Source organism: Tenrec ecaudatus, chromosome 9, assembly GCF_050624435.1.
Source record: "Tenrec ecaudatus isolate mTenEca1 chromosome 9, mTenEca1.hap1, whole genome shotgun sequence".
Lineage (NCBI taxonomy): Eukaryota > Metazoa > Chordata > Mammalia > Afrosoricida > Tenrecidae > Tenrec > Tenrec ecaudatus.
The window spans coordinates 154319723-154340409 of NC_134538.1; the positions used below are offsets into that span (position 1 = coordinate 154319723).

At 54.4% G+C, this 20687-nt stretch overlaps 1 protein-coding gene across 1 annotated transcript in view; it reads right to left on the reverse strand.

Annotated features, from left to right (window-relative positions):
* Window positions 1-18956, reverse strand: part of SLC13A4 (solute carrier family 13 member 4) — a 32388-nt gene extending 13432 nt beyond the window's left edge. Inside the window, exons 1-7 of the mRNA XM_075558711.1 lie at window positions 18764-18956; window positions 15277-15405; window positions 4880-5016; window positions 4239-4411; window positions 3822-3882; window positions 2811-2847; window positions 1672-1749 (exon numbers count right to left, since the gene is read on the reverse strand). Of these exons, the coding sequence (XP_075414826.1) occupies window positions 1672-1749; window positions 2811-2847; window positions 3822-3882; window positions 4239-4411; window positions 4880-5016; window positions 15277-15405; window positions 18764-18862 (714 nt within the window). The 5' untranslated portion in view covers window positions 18863-18956. The remainder of the gene's footprint in view (window positions 1-1671; window positions 1750-2810; window positions 2848-3821; window positions 3883-4238; window positions 4412-4879; window positions 5017-15276; window positions 15406-18763) is intronic.
* Between the last annotated feature and the right edge of the window lie 1731 nt (window positions 18957-20687).

Below are 20687 nucleotides of genomic sequence, written 5' to 3' on the forward strand. Positions count from 1 at the left end.
TTGGAGGCTCTTACAGATGTCATAACCATCCATCGATCAATTACATTGGGCGAACTTGTACCAGTGCTGCCACCATCAGAACATGGCATTTTCTTTGTGTGGTTGTTGTGAAGAACAAGTGGAGTAGCAGTGGCCACGAGGCTCCACAGCAGATGGACGTATACCCAAACGTGGCATCCCACAGCCATAAAGAGACACCTGCTGCCAGGAGGATGGGCCTCGGAGACGGACGGCTGGTGAAGTAAGCCAGACACGAGCAGGTGAGCCCTGGAGGCTCCCCCATTGAGGAACTACCTCCAGCAGGCAAATGCATTAAGACAGAGGGCCGATTCATGGTCACCAGGGGAGGAGGGGAGGGGAGTGGGGGGTGGGGTGCTGGGATTGAGGAAAAACAAATGAAGTAATGGATGCAAAGCACGTGGAGTTCTCCCTGGAGTAAGGAATAGTGGGTTACGGCGCTGTGCTTGGTAATGCTGCTGTTGACCGACACTATCGTGCGTTCGGTTGTCTGATTGGCAGGTGAACGCCGGGCAGTGAATAACAAAGACTTAGCAGAATTCATGCAGTTGAATGGTGGTGCTGGCAAGGAAGATCGAAAGGACCACAAACTGCCAGAAGTACAGACACATCAGTCTTGGAAGAAGGACAGCCAGACAGCTCCTTAGCCACCAGGACGGCGAGACTGTCTCCCATCACCTGGACACGCTGCCAGGAGAGACCGGTCCCTGGAAAAGGACATCCTGCTTGGCAAGTAGGTAGTCCATGAAAAAGAGGAAGACTGGCAAGGAGCTGGATGGACACAGTGGCTGTCACAATGGCCTCAGAACCACAGCCACCGTGTGGAAGGCGCTGCGGAACGAGGCCGTGGTTCCCGCTGTACATCAGGTCGCCGGGAGTGAGGCCCAATCAACAAGGCCTAACGGCAGCAACATGAATGGACAGTGTTTTCTTTTGATTCCTGTTTCTCCTTCGATCCATCACCGCTAGCCACGAGGAGACTTTGGTCACTACGTAGGTGACTATGTCACAGACGTGGATCGCCGGTGGTCTGTTCTTTTGTGACGGCTTCACTCAGCATTCTGCTGTGAAGGGTCAGCTGTGCTGTGGCGTGCATCGGGCCCGTTCCATGGGGGAGGTTCCATGGTGCACGTGGAACCTTTTCTCCGCCTGTTCATCTGCCCGTGGATGTCCCGGTGGTTTACACCTTTTGGCTGTTGGGCACAGTGCTGCGTGCGGCGATCACTGGTGTCAGGCCACTGGCTCTTTGTGAGCCTACGGGAGGCCTGGCATGAGGTCAGTGGGCCGGGCTGGAGGAGTGGCATGGAGAAGAGGCTACCTCACACTGTCCTCCCATCAGGTCATTTTAGGAAGCCCCGATTAAGAAGAGGCTTGGCCCTTCGGAACAGCCCTGAAAAGCTGGCAGAGACTCACCGAGCCTCTGGCCCATGATCCTTTCCTCTCGTGACGTCTTACGTGCAAATCAGGACGCAGACCGTCAAAGCAGCATTTGAGTGGAATGCATCGACTTGGGAACTAGAAGCGCACCGTGGTGCTTGAGCGCATGCATCCAGGGAGACAAGACCTGGTCGCCCACTCGCTCACAGGCCTGGGATTTCAGGATTTCATCTCTGCCTGACGTGCAAAACAGAGCTCAAACTCACGAGCTGTTACCTGGAATGAGAGCTGCTTCTTGTTTGGGGTGTTTGCTGTTTGACTGGGGCTGGTGATGGTGGACACGCCGTTCAGGTTCTGTGGGGATAAAAGCCATGGTCACATGACCAGGAAGAGGATGGGGGGGGGGGAGCAGGAGGCATGAGCAGCAACTGGAGACGTGCCACTAAGCACCCCGAGGCACACTGGGCCTCAGTGCCATGGGGACCAGAGCCCAGAAGGTGGGGGAGCATGTGCTGGGCGGCTGCCACAGGCCTGCTCCCAGGCCCCCTGGCAATCCCACTTGAAGTCAGGTGTCCCACTTGAAGGGCTTTAAAACCTGGCAGATCCCATTCAAAGGCAGCCTGACCACCTGGGGCTTGGTTAGCAAAGGACCCCGACCCCAAACAGAACCCCACTGCCATGGAGTCGCTTCTGACCCACAGAGGCCCGACTGAGCAGGGTAGAGATGTTCCTTAGTATTGCTCAGGCTGTGAAGATTTGTTCTTCCATCTCCACGGGAGCAGACAACCTCATTTTCCTCCTTGGGAGAGACTGGGGGGTTTGAACTGCTGACCTTTTGGTTAGCAGCCTGAGGTTTAACCCAATGCATCCACTAGGCTCCTTATTAGCGAAAGAAGAGCCCTTTGCTTTTCTTTAATCCAAAGAAAAGGAAGTCACCCCAACAGAGGCCACCGTCACACTGGCCTTTCTGCTTGTCGTGAAGAGAGAGAAGACCAGCTGTGTTTGTGTGTGTGTGTGTGTGTGTGTGTGTGTGTGTATGTGGTGGGGTGGGGGATGGGGAGAGTGGAACCAGGGTGTGGGTGACCTTTGCTTTCCCTCTGCTGTGCCCCCTATCATGCTGAGCTGTTTGTCAGGGGAACCCATCTGGGACTCTAGGGCTGGGTCTATGACAGGTCCTCCTGGCTGTCCGAGGGTTGATTCACCAGAAAGAAGGTTCCCCTGCATTCCCGGGGCTGAAGCTGAGGATGCCCGGCCCTTGGGACCCTGAAGTCCCTCCTGGTGCCCCTCCATTCTGGAGTCCGAGGGGTGTGTGTGTGTTGTGCTCAGCTGGAGGCTGAGCGGCCAGGAGCTCCATCTCGGGGTGATGGAGAGGGATCCTGAAGCTGTTACCACGGCCAGAAACAGCCAGGCCCTACCTTATTCTGCATCAGGGAGGAGGCGGCCGTGGGGGTTCTGGAATGAAGCACAGGGCGGAGGAGGCGATGGTGGAGCAGCCCCATGAGGTTCAGCCCTCATGAGTCCCCCCCACACCCCCCCATGTTGATGAAAAGTGATGTCACTCTTCCACTATGAAACCAAACTCACTGCCATCGAGTCGAGGCCCACGCCTAGCCACTGCATAGAACAGGGTAGAACTGCCCACTGTGGGTTTCTGAGACCATCACTCTCCGGGAGTAGAAAGCCCCATCTCGCTGGCTGGTGGTTTGAACTGCTGAAGACTCAGCGTTCTGGCCCAGAGGGAAGACCAGCTGAACTGCCCTTCAGCCCTTCTGAGGGTGCAGGAAGGCGGGGCTGAGAAGGCATTCTCTGAAGGGACACTGACGCTGGGGTACCGGGCACCACGGCTGGGTCTTTGTCCCCAGTGTCGGTGGGTTTGCTGAGACCCCCATTTACACCCAGGCTGGAAGGAGGCAGAGTCAGGGCATGGGAGGGAAGTTTGGGGCCCAACAGGCATTGTCTGTCAGATTGAGGGGCCTGAGCCCAACCACCTTCTCCAAGAAAGAGCAGCATGGGAGCTGGTCCTCTCCTGTTGGAGAGAAAAAGCAAGTGGGAACATGGAAATGGGAGAGGCTTTCTAAGGGACTGCACCTCGGGGGGGGGGGACAGAAAAATGCCCCCCCCCCCACCGCTTGTGGGTCATCAGCATTGCCTTTGACTGCAAGCATGGAAGAGGACTGGGCAGTGTTTCTAGCTACTGCTCTCTACCACCCCATGGCTCTCTGACACCCCGTTTCCCTGAGCCGCAGGTAACAAGGCCGTCTCCGTATCCACCAAAGGCTTTGGGGTCCCTCGAGAGCCCCCATGGCTCCCAGGTGAAGGGGCTCAGAGAGAGCTGGCTCCATCCATCTGAAAGAGGGGCTTGGGCGCCATCTCCCCTGACTTCCCCAAGGGGCCCTGAGAGACGGTCTGGGAGCGGGCAGACATACTCTTCGTTGACGAAGATGAGCTCTAGCGGTGCCGGGGCTGTGCTTCCATCTGGACCCGGACCTACGGCCGCAAAGGGGAGGGGGGTGAGGTGAGGTCGAGTGGGAAGGGGCTCTGGGACCGGGGCTGGGGCTTGGGGGGAATGGTGAGCAACCCGTGAAGACACCCTCTGAGGGCTTGCTGGTGGCTGCCCATCTCCCCCGCTCTTTGAAACTGGATGTAGATTTTTGTCATCGCCCCTGGGCGGTGGCGGCGGCTGGGGGAGAGAGGGCAGAGGAGCTGGGAAGCCTTTCCAAGGTAGGCTTTGGGCTGCAGGGCTGGTACGGGGAGAGGTGGAGTGGAGGCCAAGGGAGGGACCCAGGTGAGGGGCAGTGGCCGGGGGAACCGAACGAGGGGGGAGAGCAAAGCAGAGGCAGTACTGATGGACTCGGCGTCCTCAGGGCTGCTGCCGGCGGTCCCAGGCTGCTCCTCCTCGGCGCTGACCAGCTCCTGCAGCACGGCCTCCACGATGGGCATCACCATGGCCGTGGTGGACGTGTTGGACAGCCACATGGACAGCAGCGTGGTGCAGCACATGAAGCACAGCAGCAGCCTGGTGGGAGAGGCCGGCCAGGAGAGTGAGAGAGTGGCCTAGGACAACCGACAAGTTGCTGGTGCGTCTGCCTCCTGGCCCCTCACCGACTACCCCCAAGCCACGATCGGGTCACCTGGTTTTTCTCTGCTGTATTCAAGACCGTGTCTAATCTAGGAAGCACTCTGTGATTCTCCGAGCCTCTCCAGGTGCCATGGATGCGTGAGCCACAGACAGTGTCAGACATGGGGACATAACTCTAGGCCCCGGTCGCCCAGCAGCTCTCACTGGCAGGTGGAGCTCCCCAGCCCTAGGGCCGTCCCATCCCCGTTAGTAGCGAACAGCCCAACTGGCCAGGAGCGTGGCTCTGTGGCTCTCTGGAAGTTGGGGGAATGGGGGACCGATGCCCAGGCCTGTTGGAAGCCGGGGATGGCGGACACCAGTCCCAGGACCCCTGGAAGCCGGGAGCGGGCAGCAGGCATGACTTACATGCCCGGCTTGGCTCCGGCCATGATGACCATGCGCAATGCGATGCGCTTGTGCAGGTTCCACTTCTCCACGGCGGCCGCCACGCAGATGACTCCCACCAGCAGCAGCGTCGTGTTCTTGAAGTACTCAGCCGCCACCTGCATGGGCGCACAGCGTCAGCCACCCCCTCCGGGGACACTCCTCTACCAGACAGGCTGAGACCCCGTGTACCCCCCGCCCTACCCCGCCATCAGCCCACAAAGCTGATGTTCCTCTCCCTCCGTTCTGGGAACGTAAGAGCACTCTCTCTGTGACTATGATGGGAAGCGAATTTGGAGAAGAAACACGGGATTTGAGAGAGGGAGGGGGACAAAGAGAAGCTAATACCAAAGGCTCAAGTAGAAAGAAAATGTTTGGGAAATGATGGTGGCAACATATGTCCAAGTGTGCTTCATACAATTGAATGATGGATTGCTATAAAGATTTGTAAGAGCCCCCAATACAATGATTAATAATAATAATAAGAAGAACATGGGCGAAATACCTTTACATTAGTCCTAACAAAGTATTAGAAATTCAGTTCTGTTTCCAGCCAAACCGTAGCCCACTCTCTGAGGGGCACAGTAATGCCAGGAAGGTTGGCACACGCGCCCTAGAACAAGCAGCCGTTTGAGATCAGAATGGCTCATTTCCCGGGGGACGACGTTCGGAAGGAGGACAGAAGGAGGAGGGGACACAGGAACCACAGGGAGGAGGTGGGACATGAAGTGACAGCACCCTGAGGGCGGCACTGGATGAGCTGAAGCCAAATGGGGGTGGACGGGCTATTGAAGGTAAACCTGATGGCCAGCTCTGTAACCGCCGCTCAATTCACAGTAGAAAGTTACAAAAAAAATCCGAAGAAGCCTGAGCTGTCATCCAATCTCACGTGTCATGTCTCTCTGACTTTGGCCTCTTCGGAAAGTTATTTTCGTTTGTTATTCCAAAATGAACTCGTGCTCACGGTGGAAAACTTCACAAGCCAGAAAAAGTTAGCAGACAAGGACTCAGACCACTTGCTGTTAATATTTGGGAATGCTTTTTAAAATCTCCTTTCCTGGGTCTGCGGGGAATATTGAAAGCAGGGATGTTACTCTGCGGACTAAGGTGCGCCTGACACAAGCCATGGCATTTTAAAATCTCCTGGCCCTGAACAAGGAAGAGTGGAGAGAATGGACACATTTGAGGTACGGGGCTGGCGAAGGCTTGGGCAAGTGTCCGGGGCTGCCAAGAGGACAACCCCGTCTGGCTTGGAAGAAGTCCAGCCAGAATGCTCCTTAGAAGCAAGAAGGTGAGGCTTTGTCTCACACACTTTGCACATGTCATCGGGAGAGACAGTCCCCAGAGAAGGACATCGTGGCTGGAAAAGCAGCCAGCAAAGAGGAAACCCCTCAACCACGGATTGACCCAGCGGCTGCGCCAAAGTGTTCAAGTCAAGGAACCGCGGGAAGGGTGGCGTTTGGTCCTGTGACTCAGAGGGTGACGATGGCTGGACAGCGCCTTACAACATCCAGAGCAGTGGTTCTCAACCTTCCTCCTGCCGTGACCCTTCAATGCAGTTCCTCATGTGGTGGGGACCCCCCAACCATTATTGTCGTTGCTACGTCATCACCGTCATGTCGCTACTGTTATGAATTGGGCAAACCCCATGAAAAGGGTTGTTCAGCCCCCAAAGGGGTCGCGACCTACAGGTTGAGAACGGCTGATATAAAGGCACACTGGTGATAAGGTACTGCAGGTTGAGTTTCCGACCAGTGTGCCAACGTGAGCATCACATTACCCAACACTTTGCTTTTTCCGTACACATTAGGTGGACGCTCTACTATATTCTGGGTGAACGGTAGTGGGGAAATGTGTGAAAGCCTGTGAGAGGGAGTGACATGGGGTGCAAAGCCACAGTGAGCATGCGCCACTGGGGGAAATGGTGCCAACGGGCGCTTGCCCAGCCTCCCATTTGGGGGCAGTGCCATGTCTGTGGAGCACAGTGAGGCCAAGTGCACCACCACGAGGTGTCCCTGCGGGTGCACGACCAGACTCACATGGTACGTGCAGTACGTGCCGCTGTGTGCACCCTGCGTTTGTGTTTGTAACTTGGCATCACACCCTGGCCATTTTCTTGAGAGAAAAATTTACAGTGAAAAAGTCATGCCACTGCTTGTCCAGAGCCATGTATGGCAGGATTTCTTTGTCCATTTCCCCTTTGCCAAATATCAAGGCTTATTCCGATTTTCTGTTACGGCTAATGGTGCCAACGCGAAGCTTCTGCATAAATCTCTCTCCTTCGATACATGTAGTCACTTCCCTAGGGTAGAGTCTCACTGGGCCAACATGCCTCAGACAGTTTTCTTTAAATAGTTACAAGTCATTTTAAGGCTCTGAAAATGAAAATAGCACAAGGAACACCCATAGACTCCATTTAAACCAAACCAAGCCAAAATGACATACACTCACTGTCATTAAGGTGATTCCAATTCTACATGCTAACTTTTCCCTCTAAAATCAGTTGAGGGTCACTTACATTGGCCCCAGTTCTTTCACACTTCAGTGTAGATTGCTCACGAGTAGGGTGGTCCTTTAAATAACCAAAGTTGGGTTATCAGAATTCTTTAATGATGTTGATGTTGAGACACAGCCTGTTAAAAAGATTTTACATATGTTTGGGGCCCAGGGACCAAATCCTTTAGGATTTCTTCACTTGGAACATTCCTCTCTTATCTGTCTGTACATTCTGATCAGTTTTCAAAGAATACTCCCAGCTTTGCTGTTCTCCAGAAATTCTTCCTGTGAGTCTAGCCTCTGAGTTCCAGAACATTCCCGGAGGCACCCTTAGCTCTGCCCTTCACAGAGAACGGAGACAGTGCTTGGATGCCTGGACACTTATTTGTATTTCTCTGTGTAACTTCCTTGACTCTCAACCAGATTTCAAACGACTGAGGCCAAGGATCCTGTCTTACACTTCTTGCTACAGCTTGTCGGCTGCCTCGTGTGTGTGTGTGTGTGTGTGTGTGTGTGTGTGTGTGTAACAGCTGGATTGTGAGTAAGCAAGCAAGAAGGAGCACCCATCTGTTTGTTTTGGAAGAGAACACCTCTGAATCATGGCCTTGGTGAAGAATATGGGCTATCCCCTGGTCTGCCAGAAGAACTAAGAAATTGGTCTTGGCAGAAGTAGAGTAGAATTTTCCTCAGCAGTGAGGAGGGTGAGACTTTGTCTCACTTACTTTGAACATGCCACCAGGAGGCACCAGTCCCCGGAGAAGGACGACATCGTCCTTGGTGAAGTTGAGGATCGGCCCAAAAGAGGAAGACCCTCCATGAAATAGCAGATACAGAAGCTGAGCGATGGCTCAAACAGCAAGGACTGTCAGATGGCCCAGGAGGGACCAAGCCCATCTCACAGCTAAAACTGGCCCCTCAGCACCTCTGAGGGAAAGAAGGCCTCTCCTCAGAAGTATCCTCCAGGTCGTAGCTTTATAGACTGGTATGATCTACGCTGGGAAAAAAAAAAGACTCAGCCCCCCCCCCCCATAGCCCCCTGCCTTCCCCCAAGAACCAAAATGCTTGTACCATCACCTATAATCCAGGATAAAGTACAGGCACCTGCCTTTTCTGGGCAGAGAGCAGTCAGAGAAGGAGAAACAGACTTAAGTGTTCTGCGTGACAAATCCAGTGACTGCTCATTTCCCGAGGAGAAGCCACACCAATGTGCAATCTTCAAGGAGTTTTGGGTTGGAATCATAAGAGCTCAGTTTTCCTTTCCTTTCTTTTAAAAAATCATTTTATTGGGGGCTTGTACAACTCTTATCACAATCCATCCATCCGTCCATCCATCCATCCATCCATCCATCCATCCATCCAGCCAGCCAGCCAGCCAGCCATCCATCCATCCATCCATTGTGTCAAGCACATTTGTACATTCATTGCCCTCATCATTCTGAAAACATCTGAGACTCGCAGAGTGGAGCCAGTGTGACCTGAGTGCGGTGCTGGCGTGGAAACCCTTTATTTTCCCACCACTGTCTTCTAGGAAAGCTCCTGATCTCCTTCCCCGCCTCCTTGGCCCATCTCAGGTGTTAGAATGATCTAGAATCCAACACTCAGCTAGTCCAGCCCCACGGCAACACTCCAGTCTCTCAAAGCCCCAGCCTAGGCCTGAAGAATCCAGCGTGCGCATGCGCGCGCGTGTGTGTGTTTGCGAGTGGGAAAGAAAGTGGGCTGATAAAGAGCCAGACCTGCTAGACACCTGCCATTCAGGAGCTTGTGACTGATAGTGAATGAGGGAGTGTGTGTGTGTGCGTGTGTGTTGTGTGTCAAGTGTAAGTATGCGTGTATGTGCATATGTGCACATAATTACACGTGCAGGTGCAAGTGTGTGCATGCATATTAGTGTGTGAGAGCCTATGTGTGCGTGTACATGTCTGTGTGTGTGTAGTAGGGGCTCACGTGTGCACATGGTACATGCTCAGAATCTGGGTGGCCCCAGAAGGCTCGAGCTGGGCCCCAGGGATCTCTGTGACCGACCGAACCGTGACATCCCTCAATCCTTATTAAATGCCACTCTGTCAGTTTCGACCCTCTGTCTAACCCCGACAACACTGCTTCTGTGACCACATAGAATTAGCAGCGATGGAAGGATGGAGGGTGGGGGAGGGAAGGAGGGAGGGAAAAAAGAGCTGATACCAAGAGCTCAAGTAGAAAGAAAATGTTTTGAAAACAATGATGGCAACATATGTGCAAATGTGCTTGATACAATTGATGGATGGGTTGTTATAAGAGATGTAAGAGACCCCAATAAAATGACTTAAGAAAGAAACACATACAGGTAATTAAGAGAACTGTAGTGAAAAATTATATACTTCAATATTAATTTTAAGGTAGGATCAATGTTTTAGAGGATGAAATATCTATTATCTTTAGACACTAAGACAAGTAGAAAAAAAACAGAAAAATAAAATGTTAACAATGAGAAGGAAAAAAAAAGAATTAGTAGCTAATGTGCAAGCAAGCCCACTAGTAGCTAATGTGCAAGCCCACCCACGTGCCTTTTCAATCAGTGTTGTTCTTATCGTTCCTGTTGCAACAGTAACGTATCTGTTTCATCAGATACACAGAGCGGATAGGGAGGGCATCCTTACATGGTGCAGCCCTGCCTCAAGGTCTAATCTCAGCTCTGATTTCTTGCTACTTTCTGCCTCAAACTCACACTTGCTACTTCCTGCACTTTACACCCAGCAACCTTTGCGGCTTTTAGCTCCTCCTGCCCATCACGTGTCCCGGGGGTGCTTTTTCTCTTTTCACCTAAGCTCTGCCTCCAGTCCAACAGCAACATGTCAGTGACAGTGATTGTGCGGACCAACTCGGCTCGCCCATGGGGTTCAGCTGCCTGGTCAAGCCCCTGTCTGGATGTTGCCGTGAAGATATTTACAAGGGACCAACATTGACAGCTAGTGGCCTTTAAGTGCGCCATGGTGGCACAGTTGGGAAGGTACTTGGCTGTGAAGCAGAAGGTTGGCGGTTCAAACCCACCAGCTGCTTCTGTCAAGATTTGAAGGCCTATGGAGGCAGGTCTACTCTGTCCTATGGGGTGACGATGCGTTGGATTCAACCTGACAGCAGTGGGCTTGGTTCCTTTGTGTCCTTCAGTAAAGCAGAGTACAGGCAGTAATGAGGGCGGGCTTTGTCCAAACGGGTGAAGCCTTAGGGGCTCAAACTGGGCTTTCCTGGCAGAGGAGGGTCTCTGCCTCAGGACCGACACATGGACCTTCTGCCTGGGTTTCCAGCCTGCTTGCTGGTCTTCCCTGGTTTTAGCTCCTGATCTTCCAGCTTGTTGGCCAGGCCCGCAGGTTTTGGACTGGGCTGTGCCCATGAATTATATGATGCAATTCCTGGGTGCCAATCGAACAGTATCTGGGTGTCTAGGAAGAGATACCCCCTGAGCCCTGCTGACAGACGCCCCGCACACTTGCTAAGCTTCAGCTAGACAGCCAGTTCTCAAGCGACTGGACTGTGTGTCTTCTAGCTCTCATGGGCCCCTCCCTCTGGGCGAGATTTTTTCTGGTGACACTGTGGGTCAACTTGGGCTGCCAACAGCCAGGTCAGTCGTTTGAAACCACCACACACTGCACTAGAGAACGATGAGGTTTTTACTCTTTACTCCTGGAAAGAGTTGGCATCTCGGAAACCCACGGGGGCAGTTCTACCCTGTGCTGTGAGTTGGAATCATCTCGATGGCAGTGAGTTTGCTCAATAGGTCAGGAATATTCAAAAGCCGTTTAGAAACACTTCACCCCAAAATTGGGCAATATGAAGTGTGAGCAAGCGGGTCAGCACGTCGGCTGGTACACTCCCTTGCAGGGGGTTGTGTAAGCCCTCCACAGGGCCAGCCCACGAGGCATGTTCCATGCGGTTTACAAGGTCTCTCAACTAGGACAGACATGGCCCCTCCCTATGACTTCCTGTCTCTTCTTAGGCCCCAAGTCCTCCCAGGTCAGCCCAAGTCCACGTCCAACTCTTCCTATCAAACACACATCGCAGTAACAAGGAGCCACGGCAGCTGGTGGGGGGACGGGGGACGGGGGGGACTCAAAAGAGTCTGTGATGAAACACACAATACTCCTCTGGTTCCTGGAGGCTTCCTCACCCCACACTACCATGACCCCAGTCATGCCTCTCACTGCGGGCTAGACCAGAGCATGTGCACAGGTACTGATAAGACATAAAAGCTCATGACACATGGAATGCAGGAACAGGAATGGGGCTGTCGATACCAGGAGGGCAGGGGGGAGCGGGGAAAGGAGAGGAAGGGGGAACTGATTGCGATGATTGACACACAACCACCACCCCCATCCTCACCCCAGGGGGATGAACAACAGAAACCATGGGGGAAGGGAGACAGTGGTCGGTGTAAGATATGAAAACAATAATAATTTATCAAGGGGACACGTGGGTGGGGAGGGGAGGAAGGGGGGTGGGGAGAAAAAAGAGGCGCTGACGCCAAGGACTCAATAGAAAGAAAATACCTAGCGAATACTGATGGCGACATATGTCCAAATGTGCTTGATCGATTGATGTATGGATTGTTACAAGAGCTGTAAGAGCCCTCAATAAGATGTTTACAAATAAAAAAAAAAAGAAGCGATTCAACCATGGGGTGAGGGAGGGTCAACGATGAGCTTCCAGTGGGCAGGGAGCAGAGGGCATGCCTTCTCCACTCTCGCCACCCTCGGGGCCCCTGCAGCACCCAGGGCCCACACAGCAGGTCTCTTCCTGAACGCCGAGTGAATACTACCAGGCACAGAAGCCACAGTCTCCAGGGTCAGACTGGTTTTATGGTCCTGGTAGTGTACTGGTTACTCACTGGGCTGCTACCCCCAACGTCAGCAGTTCGAAACCTCCAGCCAATATTTGGGATAAAGATGGGACTTTCTGCCCCCAGAAAGAGTGACCGTCTCAGAAAGCCCCAGGGGCAGCTCCACCTGGTCCCACAGGATCGCTGGGAGTCCGAATGGACTCAATGGCAGAGAGTTTGGTCTTTTTGGTTTTAACGGGTAACATGCCATCAGGAAACTGGCCATGCAGACAATAGTCACTGGATGTGCCCTTGGCTGGGAACCTTGAGCCCACGCAGTAGCAGCATGGAAGAGAAGGCTTGGCAACCTGCTTCCACAAGGATGACAGCCAAGGGTACCCTACGGAGCAGTTTACTTGACCACACATGGCTGGCCAGTCAACTCCACGGCACAAGCCAATAGAGGATGCTTGGCACCATATTGGCATTTCCACGGTTGATTCTCACCTCCAGGAAGGACACCTGGGTTTGCTCCCAGACAACGTACCTCATGTGCAGTCACCACCCATCTGTCAGTGGGGGCTCGTGCATGGTTATAAAGCTGAAGAGGCTTCAGCAGCGCTTCCAGACTCAGGTGGACAAGAAAGAAGGGGCTGATGGCCTATCTACTTCTGAAAGCCAGCCAGGGAAAGCCCACTGGTGGGTCCCACCAGAGCATTTTCAAATCGCCAACCAATCACTGGAATGGCATAGGACCAGGAAGCAACTCCTTCCGTGTGCCTTGGTTTCCATGGGTCAGGACTGAGTCAAGTGACCGTCAACACCACCACGTGCCAGAATGGCCCCGGCCGGGCCTCAGTCATTCTGTTGTGGAGGGTGAGCTCTTGGTGGACGGAGGACGTGGCCACAGACAATGTGTTCCCTCTGAAGGATCAAGACACCCAAGAAGCTCCAAGGAAAGGAATGACCCTTCTTCCAGGGACCCATGGACGGCGTCACCAAAGAGGGAGGGGGAACAGGACTTCCTTTTGCCCCTCCATCCCGAACCTCACTCCCACCTCTCTACTCAGTCAGCTCCATCAGAAACCCTCTAGGAAAACAGGAAAGGTAACCAGAGGCTGGGATGCTCCAAGCTCCAAGTTCACTGTCATCAAGTCAATGCCAACTCAGTGACCCCACAGGACAGAGTAGGGCTGCCTCTGTGAGTTTCCAAGACTGTAGCTTCTTATGGGAGAAGAAAGCCTCATCTTTCTCCAGAGCAGGCGCCAGTGATTTCGAACTGCTGACTTTGCAGTACGCAGCCCAAGGTATAGCCACCAAGCCACTGGGGCTCCTGGGACTGGGATGAGAGAGTCTGAATGGAAGCCAGCATGGAAAGAAAGCTCTTTGGTGCTCAGCAGGGCTCTGACCCATAGGGGGTGCCATGAGTTGGGCCCCACCTGGCATCATTGGTTAGGTGTCCTCGTGGGTGAGGACCATCACACAACTTGCCCCTGAGTGCCAGCTTCCTCCTCCTTCCCTATTTCCCAAAGGCCTAAATGTTTGTCCTGAAATCTGGCCATAGCCTGGGCTTCCTGTTGGACATTTCTGCTTCTGAGAATGCAACAGAAATAGAGGGAAGCAGGGCATAGCCCAGCCGAGGGAGGAATCTCCTGGAAGTGGGGAAGCAGTCCTTGGAGGCCAAGGAAAGACTGTCAAAATGGGCGAATAAGTGAAGGTGGTGAAGAAAGCAGAAGGTGCCTGGCTATCAAAAGATATAGCATCTGGGGTCTTAAAGGCTTCAGTGAAACAAGCGGCCATCTAGCAGGGAAGCAACAAAGTCCACATGGAGGAAGCACAGCAGCCTGTGTGGTCGTGAGGTGTCGACAGGAATAGGTATCAGAAGTTCAAAACCAAGCAACCAAATTGACGTGAAGCGGAGACCCCAAACCCACCTGTAAGATAATTGGACAGTTCCTCACAGAAGGGCCCATGGAAGGGATGATACATCCAGGGTGCAGTGCAGCACTGGTGAAACACATAGCTATCCTCTAGTTCTTTAATATTTCCTCCTCCTATTATTATGGTCTTAGTTTTACCCCATTGATCCTGTTAGACCTGCATATGTTCATTTGTATAATTGAGATCATTTGATGCATGAAATTCAAGATCGTGAAATGCTTCAGAAATAGTAATGGGAGTAATGATTTCTGGAGGGTACAGAAAGGGTGGGGGAAGGGGGAGAAGAGGAAACTGATAGCAATGATGACTAAACAATCCCATTCGAGGGGAATCAATACCAGAATGGCAGGTGAATGGGAAACAAGGGTAACAGTAGGAATATTAATGTTTAACGTAATGATGAGGGTTCTCGGGGGCAGGGTGTGTGAGGGGGGATAAAGGGGAGCTGATACCAAAGAGTACAAGATGAAAGAAAATGTTTTCAAAATGATGGCAACAATTGTATAATCATGCTCGATTTAATTGAACGATGGCTTGTTATGATATCTGTAAGAGCTCCCAATAAAAATGGAATAAGAAAAAGAAAAAAGAAAGGACCGTCAGAACTCAGGGAAAGGTGCCACATCTTCCTGCCAACCAGCATGTGTTGGGTTATGTGCGGGCCTGCTAACTGCAAGGTTAGCGGTTTGAAACCACCAGCCGCTCCTTGGGAGACAGTCAGGACTCTCTACTCCTGTAAAGAGATGCAGTCCTGTAAGCTCACAGCGGGCAGTTCTACCCTGTCCCATAGGTTGTTATGAGTCGGCATGGTCTCGCGGGCAGTGAGTTTGGTTTTATGGTTTTTATTGTCTTGGAAGAAGTATGGCCAAAGTGCTCCTTAGAGGCAAGAATAGCAAGCCTTACATTCTTTGGACAGGTTGTCAAGAGAAACCAGACATCGTGCTTGGTAGGGGGCAGCGGAAGAGAGGAAGGCCCTTCACAAAATGGATGGACACAGAGGCTGTAACAGAGGGCTCAGCACAGGGACACTTGTGGGGATGGCACAGGGCTGGGCAGTGTTCCCTTCTGTTGTGCACGGGGTCACTCCGGGACAGAGCCAGGTGAGTGCCACCTACCCACCACAACTTCCTGGGACCGGCCGCGGGGCACTCACCTCGCTGGCCCGGAGAACTCCGAAGAACGGGTAGAGGAAGGCAGGCACCAGGGCTGCAGCTCCGAGCGGCACGGCCTCGGACACCCAGTACACGGCGGTGACGATCAGCACATAGGCACACGAAGCCTCCTGCAAGGGGACAGAGGTGGTCAGGGGCAGGGCAGCCGCTGCCAGGAGAGCCCAGCCCAGTCCTGGACACAGGCTGCCCCTGCTAGCTGGACGGGGAATGCGGCGAGGCCTGACACGCAGCTGGCGATGAGCGGGCAGTCCCATGGCTCTGCTGGAACCTGAAACCCGGGAGGTGGGTGGTGAATGCTAACCGGCCGTCCAGGCCCAGAGCGGTACCCCGAAGGTGGGGCTCAGAGCCAGCACCTAGCATTCTGAGGTCACGTTTACCCGAGATCAGAGCATTTCAGGTGATGGTGTTTCGAAGGTCCTCAAGGAGTGCATTCACCTAGTCAGCTCAGAGTCGCTGTGAGCAGATGCTTGGCTGCGAAGGTTGGTGGTTCGAACCGGGGGTTGGGGGGGTGAAAGACGGGGTTGTCAGCTTCTGTAAAGGGGACAGCTTGGAAACCCTTTTGGGGCGATTCTCCCCTGCCCTGTACACTGGCATTTGCAATGGGTTGGAATGAACATGACTGCGATGGGGCCCGGCTTTGGTTTGGGTTACTAGGGCGGGGGACACAGCCCGGAAAGCCCCATGGTGCAGTTCTATGCTGCACCACATGGGGGTGCTGTGGGCCGGAATCCACGCAGTGGCCCCTGGTTTGGTTTCTGGAAGGTGCTTTCAGATTGCTGGGGTGGATGGGTGTGATGGGTCCCACATCCCACATGAGCTCCGAAAGAAGCCACGCTGACTGTGGAAGAGGCACAGCCCCTAAGAGGCAAGGCTCTCAGACTACAAATAACCCTGAAGGAGCCTTTGTAGGGGTGTGTGTGTGTGTGTGTGTGTGTGTGTCTCAGGAACAAGCAGGAGCAACCCAGCTGGGCCTGGAACCCAGCCCCTTCTCCACCTTCATCTGGACCAAGGAACCTCTGCTGTCGTTTGATTTGTATCCTGAACGACACATGATATTTAGTTTGGGGGAAAAAAAGGAGGGGGGGTGTCCACTTCGAATAAACAGAGTGTCAGTCCTTCTGCTTTAAGTGCTGTCCCAGAACAGGCGGCTCTGCTCAGTAGGGACTTGAGATGCGACACCCCCTCCAGGTGTAAATGCCAGCACCCGCTGACTGGGCCCTGGCCCCCGCCCTGCCCCGCTCTGGCTCTCTGTAGTAGCATCTGCGGCTCCTCTTTGGACTTAGGATGGGCTGAGGAAACGGAGGGGAGGGGGGCAGTGGGGAGAGGCAGACTCAGCCAGATCGATGATCTCCTTGCCTCCGGACAGGGAGGAAGCCCAGTGCAGAAGTAGACACTGATGTGCTGCTGGGTGGGTGGGGGAGGTGGGGTGGGGGGCTGTCCGTCTCTGCCCACGAGGTACCAGTGCCCCCACCCCCTTCCCTTGTGACACCAAAGGGTCCCTCAAAACTGAAGCCCAGGGCTCAGATGACAACAGCTCCCCCCACCCCTTCCCCAGGCGCCGACGGTGGATGCTGGCTGCCCAGCGCTTAATCTCTGCTTCACCGAGCTCCTTTTACGAGCCGGCTCACGGCTCATTCTTCCACGAGCATCCCGAGCTCCTCCCTTTCCACTTGGCTCCCCAACCTCAGGCCGAGGGTCTGGCCTGCCTGGAGGCTGGCCGCTGGCCCCTGGCCCCTGAGCACAGCCCCGTGGCGCTTAGAACAAGCAGCCTCCCAGGTCTTGAGCCAACATTACAAAAGGTCACCGTGCCCGGGAGGAGTCTCAGGGAGGGGATGAGCCGACTGGACAGGGGCTGTGTCCTCTCCTGCCACCCGGGGACTCCGGGGCTGGGCACTGGGAACCTGCTCGGTTGTTTCCTGTGACCCCAGGGGCTGCGGGAGCTAAAGCTGGCCTGGGAGCCGGGAAAGCAGCAGAAGCAACAGGGGTAGCCGTGCAATGGCTCTTGCAGAAAGGAGGCGGTTCATGGACATGCCCTCCTTGTCCTCCGTGAAGGGGGCAGGGGGCAGAGGGAGGGGATGCTGAAAGGAGTGACCCAGGCTGTGGCCCAGACCTGGGCGAGCTGCCATCCCCAGAGAGCCCTTGTCATGTGGGCCCTCCCTGTCCACAATTCCCTGGCCCTGCCCTGCATGCCAACAGTGCCCCCTGGGGGTGGGGCTCAGGTTGAGAGACGTGGCAACGTTAAGAAATGCCATTGACCCTTGGCCTGAGGAAGTAGAGATACCACAAATCACAAGGTTATTTATCAATATCACAAATGTTACTTACCAAGCTATTCAGAGAGAGGCTCACCCACTTGCCTTCTCTCCCCTCCCTCCCCCTTCCTGTTCACAATGCCCCCCTCCTCAAGGGAGCAGCTGGTTTGACTCATCTCCATTTTCCTCTCTCTGTAGCTGAGGCACTCCCTGAGCAAGAGGTGGGGCAACGCTGGACCCCAATGTCAGGCCCCCCGAAGACAGGGCTGACTTTGGGAGGCAGGGGCTCCGGATACTGTGGTGGCCCTGCCACTTGCGCTTGGTCCCTGCCATCAGCCACTGGGTAGACGCAGGGCAATGGGTGACCAGTGCTCAGGGCAGTTTGAGTGAAGCCAGAGACTGACTCAAGAGAAACCAGTGGACTGATGGCAATCCTTCACCGCCTGCTAATCCAAGTCCAGGTTTCATCAGCATCTCCCCAGCACGCCGAGTGTGTGTGTGTGTTTCTGCTAAAGATGTAAGCCAGTTTGCTTTTAAGCAGAACCACTCAGACCCCCAGTCCTAAAAGCTTTTTCATCTCACCATGGTTACCATGTTTCTCCAAAGTGAAGGGGTTTTTGGTTCCTACAATCAAACTCAATGCTAGCTGACTTTTCCTAAAACCTCAGGGCTGGCCGGCCAGCCAGGCCAGGGGTCAGTGAAAGGGAGGGAGGGAGGAAGGGAGGGAGGAAGGGAGGGAAGGAAAGCCAGCCATGGAGAAGGGCTGGGCCACAGCCTGGAGGGTGGGCCTCCTCCTTGGTCTTGAATGTTCCCCTTTGGGTCTCTCTGGAAGAGGACACAGATAGCCTAAGGGTAGCCCAGCCAGGCATCAAAGGTGGCCAAGAAGGCGATGCACCTGGCATCACCAGACTCAGGTGCCCCAGGGCCCTCCTTCGGGACATCCCTGGGGATCTTCCTGACCCCCCTGTTGGCTCATGCTCAGCAGAGGGCCCTCCGCTGGCATCCTCCCGGGGCCAGGGCAGGCTGGCCCATGGGCCGGTCACTGGGGCTAAGGCTCCTACACTGACCTGGCAGAGAGCCCCAGGGGATGGAGGGATGGGGCGAGAACCGCAGGTTTTAGGAAGCCGATCTCTTAACATTCTCCAGAAAGACGCCCCGCCTCATCACACAGCTGAGGGCGGCTATCAGGTGTGGCTGGGCTGGGGCATGTACTTACACTGCTGGGGTGCAGGATGGGCAGCGGCAGCAGCAGCAACGGGACCAGGATAACCAACAGCAGGTTGCGGGCTCCGAGCAGGCCCCTCAGCAGGCCCATGGTGGATCTGCCCTCGTCTCCTTGGGGACCCTTGCGGGGCTCCCTGTCCAGAAAGACTTCTGAAACTTCCTTGGTGAGCTTCTCCTGAGACGGCTTCTTTTCTGCCTCGGGGGCCCGGCAGGAGACAGGTATGCTGCTCCCCGGAACTCCAGCGGGCTGTGTCCGACCTGGTCTTCTGCTTAGACGGGGTTGGCGAGCGTGCAGAAAGGCACCGGGACAGGATGACCAATGGGGCCACAGCGTGGACCCCCTGGGCTCGCCTAGTAGTGGACCATCTTCCTGGAAGACATCCGCCAAGGTCCGCCCCACTAGGTATCAGGACACCTGGGCAGCTGCTGTGACCCTCACAGCCTCTCCACCATGCTGTCTCCCTCTGAGGTCCACTTTGGGGGAGGGCCAGCTGCAGCTTCTACCTGTGCTGCTGTTGATAAAACTTGGGACACCCCTTCCCTCCAGGCTCGCCAGAGGCACAAGTGGACGCGAGGTAAGTCCACTGCCTCCTCCCAGGGCCTGACGCCTCCCGCCTGCCAAGTGTCTCCTTCAAATGGGCTTCACACTTACAGCCTCCCCAGAGCACAAAATGCTCCGAAGACATTCCTTTTTGTCCCAGAACAAACACTTGCTATGGGCCCACCTTTGACTTCAGTGCACCTATGGGAGTCCAGGATGGAGCTGACTGCTCCGCCCACCGCTTGCAGCCAATCAGCGGGGTGCAAAGACCGGCCCATCCCTGGTCTCAGGTGGCTCTGGATTGGTCACAGCAGGGGCCTGCTGAGTCTGTGGAACCAAGGCCACTTGCAAAGCACAGCTTATTTTCCAGTTTCTGCAACCAACCACCCCGGGGCTCAGGGAGGACCAATGTTGTAAACACGCTCCGAGCTCTGCTTTATTGCTGGGGACATGGGCCCAGGAGCCTTCCCTCCAGGGCCACCTTCTGACCTAACCCCCATGGAGCTGCATGTCCGTGGCAGAAGGAATTTGGAGTATTCATCCTGGAGAAAGTGGCCCCAGACTGCCCAGTTGTAGAGTCGTTCAGGCATCCTCACTGGTAGGGATCATTGTTTCAGAGTGGGGGTGAAACGCGCCAGACCGTGAGACAGACCACAGAGTCCTTCTTAGGGAGTATGGAAACTTCTAGAGTCCCGTCTCACCAGGAGGCCCCCTGAGCCTCACAGGAGTCCAGGGGTGGGGCAAATGACTAGGTAAACCAAAAGGTTGGGGGTTCAGATCCACCTACAAGCACCTCAGAAGAAAGGCATGGTGATGGACTTCCCAAGAAACAGGTGTCTGGGAAAGACGTGATGAGGAAGGAGCCAGAGGAGTTAGACTGGTGGCAACAGGGACAGCAACAACCACGGGCAATCAAAGAGGGCACCGACACACGAAGCTCATGGCACCAACGTTTTAGAAAGAAACTATCAGATGGGAACCGAATTTATGGTGTAAACTCTCACCCCCAAATCCAATAGGACATTAACATTAATAATAATATAGACAAAGACACCCCCCCCCATGGAGCAGTTGTATGCTGACATGCACATGAGGACATCATGAGCCAGAAGTGACTCCTTGGTGAGGGGGATATTGGGAGCCCAGGTGGCAGCGGCCTTCCTGGCGGAAGCTGCTCCGATATGCCTCTTTGCAGCTGTGTCCTGAGAAAGCAGTTGAAGGAATCCATGAAGAAGAGAGAAGAAGCAGGGCCTGGGACAGCAGGGTGACGCTGGCACATGGGTAGCTGGGCCCTGGACTTTCTTCTGCTTACAGCACAGAAGGATCCCTAGCGGTGCAGTCAGTGGTTTAGACATTGTACTGCTAACCGCAAGGT